Source organism: Trichoderma citrinoviride (assembly GCF_003025115.1).
Source record: "Trichoderma citrinoviride strain TUCIM 6016 unplaced genomic scaffold BBK36scaffold_8, whole genome shotgun sequence".
Classification (NCBI taxonomy): domain Eukaryota; kingdom Fungi; phylum Ascomycota; class Sordariomycetes; order Hypocreales; family Hypocreaceae; genus Trichoderma; species Trichoderma citrinoviride.
In genome coordinates, this window is record NW_020194716.1 from 1,675,542 (window position 1) to 1,688,412 (window position 12,871).

The window sequence follows — 12,871 nt, forward strand, 5'->3', positions numbered from 1 at the left end:
ACGATTTTAGGAGTGGATGTACGGCACATATGCTTCTGATCATGCTACGATCGTAGTCAAATATTTTCTGGCCAAGTCAGTGAGTAGAGTAATTAGATTAGTTGGTGAACCTGAATGTTGGCAACCCCCCTATCCGAAGTGGAAGAGCAATTTGGTCTCATAAGTCAATCTCTGTCGCATGCATCACGTCCGTTTACAGGTAGTCCCTCGTCTTTTCGGCACATAGCTCCCAAAACTCCTGCGCCCTTCCCGAACCTCCCTCCTCAGTGGGTTTTGAAGCCTTGACCAGGTCTGCTCTGACATTGTGCGAGATCCTACCCCAAGGAATGACGTAGCATCCATTATTCTCCAGGCCGATGTCCGTCGAGAGCCCAGCGTACAGCTCGCTCAGAGCTCCCATTCGGGGCTTGTGGAGGAGCGGGTAGGCCAGATACTTGAGATGAGGCGCGTGGCGCAGGAGGTTGGTGTTGAGAGCGCCGGGATTCAGGGACACGCTCACGATGGAAGAAGGGCCCTCTCTCCGAGCAAGTTCTGTAGCGAGGAAGTAGTTTCCAGTCTTTGAGTTGGTGTAATTGCGGTTCCGATCCTTGGGAGGCGTGCGGATCTCTTCCAGGTCGATGCCGTCGGTAGGAGCGGAGAGCTCCATGACTTGGCTGGAGAGCCAGACCACACGAACTGAGCCCTTGGGCGTGGCCTCATCTGCGGCTGTCGATTTGAGCAGGGGAAGAAGCAGCTGCGTAAAGGCAAAGGGCCCAAGACAGTTTGTCGCAAACTGCAGCTCGATACCCTGTGCCGAGACGCTGCCAACCGGGGGCTGCGAGACGCCAGCATTGTTCCAGAGCACGTGGAGCTTGGACTCCTTGGCCTTGAACTCCTCCGCCGAGGCCTTGATGCTGGCCAGGTCGGCCAAGTCCAGATGCAGGAATTCGAGGCTGCCGTTGGAGCTACCAGAAGCCTGGATGTCGGCGATTGCCTGGCGAGCCTTTTCCTCAGAGCGCGTCGCAATGTAGACTTTTGCGTTCTTGAGGTACAGAATCCGGGCGAGCTCAAGGCCAATGCCAGAGGCGCCGCCGGTGACGATGAAGACCTTGCCCTCTTGATTATCCACGTTGGCCTCTGTGAATGTTGGCTTGGGGGGGAAGAACTGCGACCACTGGGCTCCCATTGTGGCGTTGGCAAAGTTGAAGCGACGGTGATGGATTAGCGATGGTGATGGTGGTGGGAGAGATGGATTCTGTAGGCAATGTGTCTCGTAATCAAGACTTGATGAGCGACAGAAAGAAGAAAACCTGAAGCCAGATGAAAAGGAGAGAATGCCTCGAAATCACACAATCCTGCGCAATCTGCCCATCCAAGCGGCGAGCGGCCAACACCAACCTCTTATACCCGCATCAGCAGGGATATTGTCGTGTTGGACAGTGAATGAGGGGGAACTGCAGCACGACTCCGTCCAAGTGCATCCGGTCGAATCATGTGCATTCCAGAGTCACTCTGCACGAAAGAGAGAAAGAAGAAAAGGACTCAGTGAGGGACTGTTTCAGGCTGTGATGTGACTTGACGTGACCTGATGCTGTGCAAACGCCGGCCGGTAGAGCAAAGTAGAGGCACTTGAGGGCAGCCGGCAGTTCATTCCATGTGCAGGTACGCAGAGGTACCGGCAAGGTGGGGGATGGGATCGATGCTTCCCGTACCCACCGCTCCTCCACATGGTTCTGTCTACCTCAACTTTAATTGGAAACCGCAGACATCGCCTGCCGTGAAGGCGGGCCACACGAGGTACTCCCTACGAGCCGTCTCCATGCAGATCCGTACATGTACTTTATCGGGCGCAGCATTCACTCTACCCTGCCGTACCGCTACCTGCTCGGGCCAGTCATGGCCTTATCTGCAACGCCAAATCCAACCGCAGGCTGCTGCACTACCACCCTCTTCTTACTCCCCGCCGTACAAGCATATACATACAGACGCCTGAGCACGAGTCCTACGCAATCCTCCTCCCCTGCCTACAGCTCGTGGTATCGCGGGCAGTAGATGCTCCAGACGAGGTTGCCGCTGCAGCTGTACATGACGGCCTCGACGTACGCGCGGAGATCCCGCGACAGCGCCAGGTTCTGCTTCGTCTCGTCGACATTCTCGCAGAAGACTCGCGCATACCGCCGGATCTCCTCGGCACAGATGGCCTTGGCCTCCTCCTCGCTGACCTGCTGCTCGTTCATGATGACCCAGATGGCGTTGAAGACATAGTCCTGGCCCGCCCTCTCGGCTGCCTGCCGCTCCTTCTCCCACGAGTACAGGTCGTTGGTGAGGCCCAGGACGGCGTATCCAGGCCGGGCCAGCTCCATGCAGAGGTCGTACTCTTCGTCCGGGATCGTCAGGGCCATCCCGAAGGTCAGCGTTCCGAACCAGATCCTTGATATCCAAAGTCAGCATGTGCTTCCGCGGCTTGGAAATATTGAGACTCACAACTCGCCAGCGTCAATCACCCTCGCGGGAACGTATTCTGCCAACGTACGGAACGGCGACTCTCTGGTCTGAGATGCGAGCTGCACGAATCTCGCCCACGCCTTCATGGACGTGATGGCCCGCGGGGGGTCAATGGCTAGCATCTCCTTCAAGATTTGTGCTTGAAGCCGCTTCTCGGGGCGTGATCTGCTGTCCGTCCTGCTGTCGAGAACGCCCTTTCCAGAAAAGGCCTCGAGGATGCCTGGCTGTGCCTTTGAGATGTTCTCAAGGTCCATGTTTTCCATTTCGTCTTAACAAGACAGTTAGCGCTACCAGAATTGGCCGGTTACGCCATGTCAGAGTGAAGCAATAACTCACCATCGTAGATGAACGCAAACTCGTTGGCATACGAGATGATCTCGAGCCTCTCTGGCAAGCATTCCGGAACAGTCACCTGCATGAAGCCAAAACGATCCCCGAGGCCGCCTTTGTAGTCGCCGAGTGGCTTTACATGCTTGGACCAGTCGCCTTGAGCTCGCTGTGCCCCGCGGACTTCCTTCATAGGCTCCTTGTGCCCTCGGAGAGCAATGCCATTGTCCAGCCCATGTGTCTCATAGACATTGGGATCGATGATCTCTGAGTAGCGGTACTCCATGGTTTCTGACGGTATCGTCTGTAGTATTATCTGCACAATGGTGGACCAATGATACAGGGTGATGCAATTTGAAGATACCTTGTTACCTTATATGCCGGAGCCCAGCATTGGGTGAAACTCAGCGACATTTTATCCTCGACCGGGGCAGCCTTGTGTCCCGTCGGAATGCCCAACCGCTGGACCACGGGGGATGAGATGATTACGCATGAATCACCGCCGTGCCCCGTTTGACGAAGGCCTTTTCCCCAACGTTACACCGTATATGGCGCCGCGATCCCTGGGATATCTGGTCGACAAGTCGACCACGGCCCACGACTGCCGCTTATAGAAAGTGTACGGCGTCAGCATGTCCGGCACTTACACCTGCAGCTCCCTGGGCTACCTATCAGGCTGTGCCCGGCGCGTCCTGCATTTGGCTGCACCGAATTAGCCACCGAGGTTCACAAGATGCAGGTTGAGACTTATCCACACACCTCACCTCATGCAGCCTATTAATACTGCATACGATGCAACATCGGACGCCCCTCACCTTGCCGCAACCCACGACCCGCGAGTTGTTGGCTCTGATACTATCCAATCTCTGCTCGATTCTGCAAGGCCCTTCGGCCGTATTACCCGCATCACATGGGATGAAGGATCCATTCCTTTGGGGAAGGCTGAAGGAGCCCGTATGTCGGTACGTGGAGGCTTCGTCCGATCAGCAGCAAGCCATTCATTTGGATTACCCTGAGACGGGCCAATTGAGATCCCGAAACAGCGTCTCAGCGGCATGATTCCGCAACACCATCTACGAATATGCCCCTGCGTATAGTAGCTGCTGCTAAAGGCCGGGGTGGTGTACATGTGGTGTAGGCAAGGTACTGTTCTGATATCTCCCCTCGAGGCCAACCTGACATCTATTCTATCTGCCTGCACGCCCAAATCTTTTCTTTCTCTTCCTCTGTCAATCCCACCTTCTCTCTCTCAAGATCATCTGCAAAAGCAGTGCGGCCATGTACTTGTCAGCCATCGTGGACAGGTTGGCGTCGCAGCCCCTTGCGACGACCGTCCTTTGGGCTACAGTCTTGTACTTCATCGTCTACAATGTGTACCTCACGATCTACCGTCTCTGGTTCTCTCCGCTGGCCAAGTTCCCGGGGCCCAAGTTTGCCGCCGCCTCTTTCTGGTATGAGTTCTACTATGATTACTGGCTGGACGGCAAGTACCTGTTTGAAATCGAGAAGATGCACAAGAAATACGGTATGTGGGATGAACCCTCGCTGTCAGTACCGGCACTGATCTCTTTAAACTCCAGGCCCTATCGTCCGTGTGAATCCGGACGAGCTCTCTATTCATGATCCCGAGTTTTACAACGAGGTCTATGTTACGGAGAGCAAGCGACGAACCGAGAGCTACGATGTCTTTTGCAAGGGCATCGACTTTGATGGTGAGGCCGGTTGTCCATTCTGAAGAGAGAGAGAGAGTTTAGTTGCTGAAACTTTTGCCATAGGCTCCCATCTGCTCACCACAGATCACGACCTGCACAGAAAGAGAAGAAAGCCCATGGAGGGCTTCTTCTCGCGCAAAGGTATCACGAGATTGCAGCCCATGCTCGCCGAGGTGGCCCTGCACCTCGAGTCCCGCTTCAGAGAGCTCGAAGGCACAAACTCGGTCATCCGGCTAGACCATGCCTTTTCTGCCTTTTCGGGCGATATCATCGGAAGGATTTGCCTTGGCACCGACGACAGAGGCTCCCATGGCGACCGCTTTCTCGATTCGCAGGATTTTGCTTCTGACTGGTATGCTTTCACACCCATTCCACGCGAAACCAGTGCTAATTATGCTGCCGTTTCAGGTACGATGTCATCCACGCAATTGTGCGATCCATCCCGCTGTTTACAGGGTTTCCTCAGATTATTCAGTACGTTTTACGTTCTGGGTCAATAGTTAGCGGAAACTGACATGATGAACAGAATCCTGAGCCTACTCCCCGAAAGCCTGTTGCTCAAGATATACCCGAAAGGGCAAATGTTCAACATCTTCCGCCAAGTGAGTGCACAGATTACCTTGAGCCATACCAGTTCTAACGAGATTTTCAGCGAGCGTTGGAACAAATCCGCATTGCAAACAGGGACAAGTCCGAAAAGGACGCCAACGACATCTCCATCTTCCGACACATTGCAAACAGTGACATGCCGGTGGAGGAGAGGACCGAGGAACGACTGGCCAAGGAAGCCCAGGTCCTGCTTGGCGGCGGCACTGCAAGCACGGCACGCACTATCGGCTTTGCCTCCTACTATATCCTCTCCCGGCCAGAGTTGAGAAGCAAGCTCGAGGCTGAGCTACGGGAGCCGATGGCCAACTGGCCCCAGCAGGTTCCTACCTGGGCCGAGCTTGAGCAGCTGCCGCTCTTACAGGGAATCATCAAGGAGTCCCTCAGGTACGTGGACGAATGAGCCCAACGAGAATCGCCGTTTCTGACATTTTTGTGTGTAAACAGGCTCAGCTATGGCGTCATGCACCGCTTGCCGAGAGTATTTCCCGACCAACCACTCCAGTACAAGGACTGGGTGATACCGATTGGGGTGAGGCAGTCTGACCACCTTCTGTGCCCTTGATGGCACTACCATCCGTATTCCGCGTCAAGGTAACAGTGGCTAATCGAGACCACACAGGTCCCCGTGGGCATGTCTGCCTATCTGATGCACTCAGACCCTCAGGTCTACCCCAATCCGGGCGAGTTCATACCCGAGCGGTGGATTCACGATGTGACTCCGGCCATGCATCGGTCGTACGTGCCCTTCTGCCGCGGATCGAGGAATTGTCTGGGAATGAAGTAAGCAGCTCCTATCGCTCCCCCTCGCGGGTTATAGTCGTACTGGCAGAAAGCTAACACAATGTGTCCAAACAGCCTGGCCATGGCGGAGATGAGTCTTATTTTGGCAGTTCTATATCGTCCTAACGGCCCCAAGCTGGAGCTGTACGAGACCGACGAGAGCGATGTCAAACAAGCACATGACTTTTTGATCCCCCTTCCAAAGCTTACAACAAAGGGAGTGCGGGCATTGATTCGTTAGAGGATAGTCATTCTTTTTGTGTAGGTAGTATTCTAAGGGGGGGCGAAGTGACATTCAGGGCAGAGACAAGGTGCCATAGATGGGACCTTGATGGAAATGCAGTCCACAGCACTGTCGCTCCAAAACGTGGCATCATTTGTAGTAAGCGAGCGGGTTGAACTCTTCAGCTTGCGTCCATCTAAGGTTGTTTTTGTTTGTCAAGGTCAGGGATGTGGGAGAATCCAGGGCAGGATACGGCTACAGTTATTATTCACCCTTGCTGGAAGTGGGAGATCTGTGGTCAATAATTCCCGACGGCGTTAAGATGCTCTACTATCACTATTACCTTCAGATGCCGAGATCAGATAGAGGAGTTTCCCAGAGAATTGGCCTTCGTCTTTCGTCCACGTACTGCCGCGCGTCTGGCATCAGCATCCTTCCAAGATCCTTATCCGGCATTCCTTCCAAGAAAGCCTCCGGACAGCCGAGTGTATGCTGTTTTTGGTCTTTTGGGGGCCAAAGCCACGAAGATCCCGAGGCAAAAAGGTGAGGAGAAACAGCCCAGTCTCCCCCCACCGAGGGCGATCTCACGCTCAGACCACCGCATCTGTCGACATCGTGCGCGATATCTGCCGTCCAGTCCCATGCTGAATACAGGCTATGCAGGTCTTGTAAGCGAGTTGGTGCATGATCAGAGGATGCGCCAAAGCCTCGGCCGGTGGGGGGTCCAATGAGAGAGATCTGTGGGCCATAAAAGGGCCCTCGTCGTCAGTTGTGCATGTTGGCCATGTAACGCTGAGCTGAGAGACGGGAACGACGCTCGCCACTTTGCCTGCCTGCCTGGCGCTTACAGTAGATGCTGTTTGTCATGGATGGTTAGGGAGACACAACACAGCACGAAAGCAAGAAAAGAAGGCACGCGAGAGAGTTTGTGTGAGAGGGAGGGAGAGAGAAACACGGCTGATGGAACGGGACCGTGACTGGGGCCAGGCAGAATGCAAAAGTCACCCACACGATGCAACACCAAGAGGCGCAGCAGGGTTACGGACTTTGACGAGTACGGATGGCCAAGAGGGGAAAAACCACAGAAAACAGGCAATGCATATTGCGAGAAGGATGACTGCGACTGGGATTTGGCCCCCAATTATTGCTGCTGCTGCAACGCTGAAAGACATGGCCTTTGCCCGTCCGTCTCCAGGCCTGTGGTTTTACACAGAGTCTCACCCCAAGACACTCTCAGGTTTACCCGCTCTGACAGCTTACCATGCAGGCTTTCGGCGTGCGACCACCAACAAGCGGCTCGCACTCGCTTCACGTGGGTGATACGGGGGACAGGGGAGGGAGGAGGGTCACGTCAATCGGTATGTGTCCTTGTCTAACCACCCGCAACAGTCCCCCCCCCTGTCCAAGCCCGATATCCCTGTCAAGCTCGCGAGTAACACAAGTTTGGACAGATACAGAGACAAAAACAGAAACAGAAGCACAACACGAGGAGCCAAAGTTGGTAAAACAAGCTATCTACTGGTATGCGACGGAGGAGGAGGCGGTAGTAGTAGTGTCCCTGAGCCGTACTCGCACCTCGATCGGGCGCTTTTCTACAAGCAGAAACGTCCTCAGATCCTCCCACCGCGTCCTGCGGTCCTCCACCACCCCAAAGTCAAACGTCCAGAGCAGCTTGGTCATGATGAGCCGCATCTCGGCCCATGCCAGGTGCTGGCCCAGGCAGGCCCGGGGCCCGTCGCTGAACGGCTGCACAACCTGGAGGCGATCATGGAAGAAGGGCGACGCTGGGTCTGTGCGGCTGGCGGGAAGCCAGCGCTCCGGTTCGAATGACGTGGCCGCGTGGAAGTTTGCCGGGTCGCGGTTCATGGAGTATGCCTGTATCGAGACGGGAGTCTGGGTTCGTGGTCAGCGGCCGCCCCCATGTTCGGTTGATGTTGATAGTAGTAGTAGTCAGGGATCATGGTGAGAGATGCAACGGTTGCACGCGAGAAGAGGGGGGGGGGGATAACGAGCATGGCAAACAGGGGCAAGGAGACTGAAAGCAACATGATGCAAAGGATGTACGGGGGGGTTTTGCCTTACCCCTCCTGGGAGCCACGTTCCGCATACTGTATCTCCTCCCTCATGGACGACCCTGGGGAGGACCCAGGGGATGGGCGGACAGAGCCTGAGGCCCTCGTTTAGCACGGCGTTGAGATATGGTAGCTTGCGGAGAGAGTCGAGGTCGATGTCGCCCTCGGCCTCAAAGGCCCCGCGGATCTCTCGCGTCAGGGCCCCGAGCTTGTCTGGGTTGTTGACCAGGTAGTTGAGGGTTCCGCTCAGGGCCGTGGCCGTTGTCTCACTCCCTGCCGTCGTCAGCACCATGAAGGTAGTGTGAATGGTCCCCGGGGGCAGCTCGCGGCGCTCTGTGCCCCGTATCACATGGGACATGATGTCGGGACGCTCCAGCTCAAAGTTGAGACGCCGGTCCACCTTGTCGACGATCTGCTGGTAGTGGTCCCTCTGCATCTTCCTCAGAGACTGTGGGATGCACATCATGAGGAGGCGCTGGACTATTGGGTAGAAGCGTGCTGCCGCGACAAACGACGCTGCCTTGACGCTGTTGAAGAGCAGCGCAATCCAGGGGTGGTACTTGGAGTCCTGGAGGCAGTTGAAAGACTCGCCGAATCCGAGGTCGCCAAAGATGTCAAAGGCGATGAAGTTGAACCACGGCACGACGTCGACGACGGCGCCGCTCTTGGGCCCTTTGCTCGCCCGCTCCCGGAACCTCTCCACCAGGAGGTTGACGTAAAAGTGCAGAATGTGCTCCTGCTCTTTCAGCGCCTTCGGGGTGAAGCCAGGCGCGAGAAGGCTGCGGATGCGCGCATGGCGCTTCGGGTCGATGGCGCTGAGCAGGGACTCGGGCATGCCAGGCTGAGACTTCCACCAGATGGGGTCCTTGAGGAAGGGCTGGTGGTCTTTCCGCAGCTGGAAGATGTCTCGCCAGGCGTCCTCGTGGGCAAAGGTGACCTCGTTGGGCGCGATGCGCAGGACGGGGCCATACTGGCGGTGCAGGCGCTCGATATCATGGACGATGGTGCCCCTGAGCAGCGACCTGATGAAGGGCAGTCGTGAGGCCTTCCAGGCGGTTGCGCCGGGAACCTTGGCCAGGGGATGGAAATACAGATTATAGATTATGCGGAGCACATTGTACTGGAACGGTTCCGGTCAGCCCATGATTCTGATTTTCGTTTCCATGTCTTCACTCGTCTTTGTGCTGTTTTCCTCTTGGCGCTCATACGGTTATGAGGGTGAGGGCTGTGGTGCTGAGCCACGCCAAGGCCGAGACATGCCATCCCCAAAGAGTCACCATCGTGACACTTGTATAAATGGAGCTGATCCAGTCAAATCATATAGTGTAAGAGAAAGACGAGATTCATGGAAGTAAAAATAAGGATTTCATTTTCTTCATTCTCTTTAAATGACAGACGAGAACGAACCCGTGAATGAATCGAACGCCTTGGCCAACAAGCCGCCTGCCAACGGCCTTCCGCAACTCTCCGTCCACGCTTCTTCTCACCCTCGACACGACGCCACCAACGTAGGACGGGACATTCCTGACCCTCTGCCCTGCCTGCGCCAAATGCAACTCGACCATGCCTAATCCCGTGTCTTACCCTCTCCAACTCAACTGGACACAGCCAAGCCCCAGTTTACAAGCCCCCTTCTGGCTCTCCAATTGGCAGCCTCGCGGGGAGGGTTACACCCAGAGAAGCCCGAAGGATTCGGTCGTTGTGCCCCCCCCTCCGAGCTTAGTCCTTCTGCAACACAACAGTGAGCGCATCTATTTATTGGAGCAAAATATTGGCTGGTGAATGGGGGAGAGGAGGTGACTTCTCTTGCGTGCCCGGAGTGGAAAACAGACGGCAGCGTGGTGGAGGGTGTGAGTGGTGTGTGTCTGTGCTGCTCTGTTGATATGCAATCTGGCACACAATATCAAGCATGGGGGTTCTTCCAACAAGGCAGTTGAGGCCGCTGCGCAGGTTTACGGTTATCCTTGTGCCGACAGGATCAGCTTCGATGCGCTCCATTTAGATTAGCCATGCCTCTCTGCAAGTATGTCTCTCCCTCACTCAGCCCGAGGGGGGTTCCGTGTTTCTGTTTTCGGCGCATTATTACTATCTACCCTTTGCCGTTCGGAATACATATCAGTTATGCGCCTCCGCTCCCCTGGGTTCCAAGGATCGTGCGTCTAACAACGCACTGCTGATCTGCTGCTGCTGCTGCTGCTGCTGCTTCCCGGCCTGCTGCAGGTTCCTGCTTCCACTCATTTGAACACCAGCTCCAGCCACCGAACCCAAAGAAAGAAACAAAACGAGCTTCCAGGGGGGGAAACCGACAGATTCAAGGACAATCATGACTTCACAATGGCTAGGTTCAATGCCCCCTCCTCCGGGAGTCGAGCCGAACTTTATCGATCCGTATGACCATATGAAGGAGAACATTGCGCTGCACTCGGTCTTGTTGACCATCACCACGCTGGCCGTGGGCATGAGGCTGTATACGCGCAGTATTATCACAAAGGCCAAGCTGGGCGTGGATGATTGTGAGTTCCATCGAGCCGCTATGGTTGTTCTGCGTCAAGTTTCTGACTTTATGTTGTTTGATAGACTTTTGTGTGATATCATATGTGAGCATCATGGATAGAGAAAGACCATGTTTCGAACAACATCAACTGACGTGGGTAGTTTTTAACCGTGGGGTTCTCGGTATTCATGTTTCTCTGTAAGTAAAGTTTACCTACCTCTATCCTCTATTCTTACAAGTTCTGGTAGAATAACCATCAGCACAGGTTATCACAAAGGCATCGGGCGCCATCTATGGAATGTCCCTGTTCAATGGGTCGTCGATATGCTAAAGGTACAGCGTTCCCCTTCACGGCATGTTTATCTTGAACGGCGCAACTAACGGAGACGGCCTATTCAGTTCTTCACCATCGGCTCATACATCTACTTACTTGCCTCCGGCTGCGTCAAACTCACCTTCCTCTTCTTCTACTACCGCATCTTCTCTGGATCTACCAAGATGCGCTACCTCATCATTGCCGGCATCGTCTTGACATTTGGCTTCACCACCAGCCTCTTCTTCGGCACCGTCTTCAGCTGCATCCCCGTCGAGCGGGCGTGGAACCCAATCGTCCCTGGCCACTGTCTGAACCCTGTCTATCTGCCTTATGTCTCTGGCGTCTCGAGCTCGGCTCTGGACTTGTACACGCTCATCTTGCCTGTGCCTGTCGTTGTGGGACTTAACATGGACCTGAAGCGGAAGTTCAAGGTCGTTGCGGTGTTTGGCATTGGTCTCTTGTGAGTGACGAGCCATCTTATTCTACTATTCTTCAGGGATGATGTTTAACGTGGATAATCTTGATAGTGCCTGCGCTGCGAGCCTTGTCCGCCTTGGAATGACGCCGATTCTCCGCAGCAACCCCGATGCTTCATGGAACCTCTCCTGGATGGCCGTGTGGGCGTACGTTATCCCGACAACACCTCTTTCACTATTCGACGATATGTGCTAATCCATACTCTACTGCAGGACCGTCGAGATCAACGTCGGTCTCATCTGCGCCTGTCTGATGCTTCTCCCCGCCTTCCTCAACCACGTCCTCGAAGGCCCCATCCTGAACTCCATGTCGCGCCTCTTCTCCGGCGCCTTTGGACGACTTTCCGGACGGAGGACCCAAGAGAGCAAGTCGCCCATCGGGGGCCACGACACGTGGGTTCCCTACGTCGAGCAGCGAGACTCCGATTCGCAGTTCAAGGGCCTCAACAACCACCAGATGACGGTGCATGCAAGATAAAGGGCAATAAGGCCGAGGGAAGGAGGGAGTGTATTGGGAAAGAGAGCTGCTTTTTATGGCTGCTGTGTACTATCAAAGTTTTTGGGATGTTTGGTAAGAGCTGAATATTCACCTTTGGAGGGTTTCCGTTTGCCCTTTTGTGTTCAATTTCTCTTCTCGAGACCTGGATCGACTTTTCAGCGAGGGCTTGTTGTAACTCTTTGGTATAAAGCCTCTTCTCGAGAAGGAGATGGCCTTTGCTGTTATGTTCAGAGAATTGATCAGTTTCGTATCACTCTCCTCTGTCGCTCTGAATATCGGTGACGGTGGGCTATGGATATCTTCTGGTCAGTCTCTCGATGAAGGAGCACTATTCTTTTGAGGCACGTTGCATAAGAGGATAACAAGGCTCCAACAAAGGTGAAACTTGCGGTCGATGCAAGACATGGACGGATGAAACCCTGCGAGGTAGTAGCAAGAAGCTCATAGTGAGAGTGATTGTTCCACAAGTCAAAGCAGTATATCAGATAGTAGCGGGCAGACAACCCCATCACCTCACTTCGCGATGGGGGTGTAGCATCTGTCATTGCAGTAACAAACTTTGAAGCTTCCAAACACATAGACACAATTATTGAGATATTTCATGTCGTATGCCACTTTTCATGGGCAATGATGAGTGTCAAGGTCTTGCGCTCACAAGATTCTGACCCGGTGCGGCTTGTAGTCCTCTCCGGTGCCCGCCGCAGACCCCCTTTTCTTCTCGTTGCCTCCCACATGCTCAACACTCACTCTGCAGCCCCTCTCCGAGGAGTATCTGAATTTGAATCTATGCAAAGACGCTGCTAGTTGCCCTGAGCTTACCTACCTATGTAGTACCTGATAGCACGTCTCTTCATGTGTGGAAATTTCTCCAGGCTGCTG

The 12,871-nt window shown here is 54.5% G+C and overlaps 5 protein-coding genes across 5 annotated transcripts; 2 read left to right on the forward strand and 3 right to left on the reverse strand.

Annotated features, from left to right (window-relative positions):
• Window positions 1-193: 193 nt before the first annotated feature.
• On the reverse strand, window positions 194-1,165 carry BBK36DRAFT_1121075 (NAD(P)-binding protein; the record flags this gene model as incomplete). Its single annotated transcript, XM_024890785.1, has 1 exon — window positions 194-1,165. The coding sequence occupies one exon, from the start codon at window positions 1,163-1,165 to the stop codon at window positions 194-196; it is 972 nt and encodes a 323-aa protein (XP_024749359.1).
• Window positions 1,166-2,003: 838 nt separating this feature from the next.
• Window positions 2,004-3,097, reverse strand: BBK36DRAFT_1120599 (terpenoid synthase; the record flags this gene model as incomplete). The annotated part of the gene is made up of 3 exons (XM_024890719.1): window positions 2,004-2,409; window positions 2,464-2,752; window positions 2,821-3,097. The coding sequence occupies 3 exons, from the start codon at window positions 3,095-3,097 to the stop codon at window positions 2,004-2,006; spliced, it is 972 nt and encodes a 323-aa protein (XP_024749360.1).
• Window positions 3,098-4,089: 992 nt separating this feature from the next.
• On the forward strand, window positions 4,090-6,153 carry BBK36DRAFT_1120797 (cytochrome P450; the record flags this gene model as incomplete). Its single annotated transcript, XM_024890743.1, has 9 exons — window positions 4,090-4,336; window positions 4,392-4,523; window positions 4,587-4,875; window positions 4,932-4,997; window positions 5,050-5,125; window positions 5,176-5,516; window positions 5,577-5,661; window positions 5,752-5,912; window positions 5,988-6,153. 9 exons carry the CDS (start codon window positions 4,090-4,092, stop codon window positions 6,151-6,153), a joined length of 1,563 nt encoding a protein of 520 aa, XP_024749361.1.
• Window positions 6,154-7,650: 1,497 nt separating this feature from the next.
• On the reverse strand, window positions 7,651-9,487 carry BBK36DRAFT_1120935 (cytochrome P450; the record flags this gene model as incomplete). The annotated part of the gene is made up of 3 exons (XM_024890761.1): window positions 7,651-8,028; window positions 8,218-9,327; window positions 9,416-9,487. The coding sequence occupies 3 exons, from the start codon at window positions 9,485-9,487 to the stop codon at window positions 7,651-7,653; spliced, it is 1,560 nt and encodes a 519-aa protein (XP_024749362.1).
• A 1,043-nt stretch (window positions 9,488-10,530) lies between these two features.
• On the forward strand, window positions 10,531-11,971 carry BBK36DRAFT_1203540 (GPCR, PTH11-type; the record flags this gene model as incomplete). Its single annotated transcript, XM_024897270.1, has 7 exons — window positions 10,531-10,720; window positions 10,785-10,804; window positions 10,863-10,899; window positions 10,967-11,034; window positions 11,101-11,477; window positions 11,545-11,640; window positions 11,707-11,971. 7 exons carry the CDS (start codon window positions 10,531-10,533, stop codon window positions 11,969-11,971), a joined length of 1,053 nt encoding a protein of 350 aa, XP_024749363.1.
• Between the last annotated feature and the right edge of the window lie 900 nt (window positions 11,972-12,871).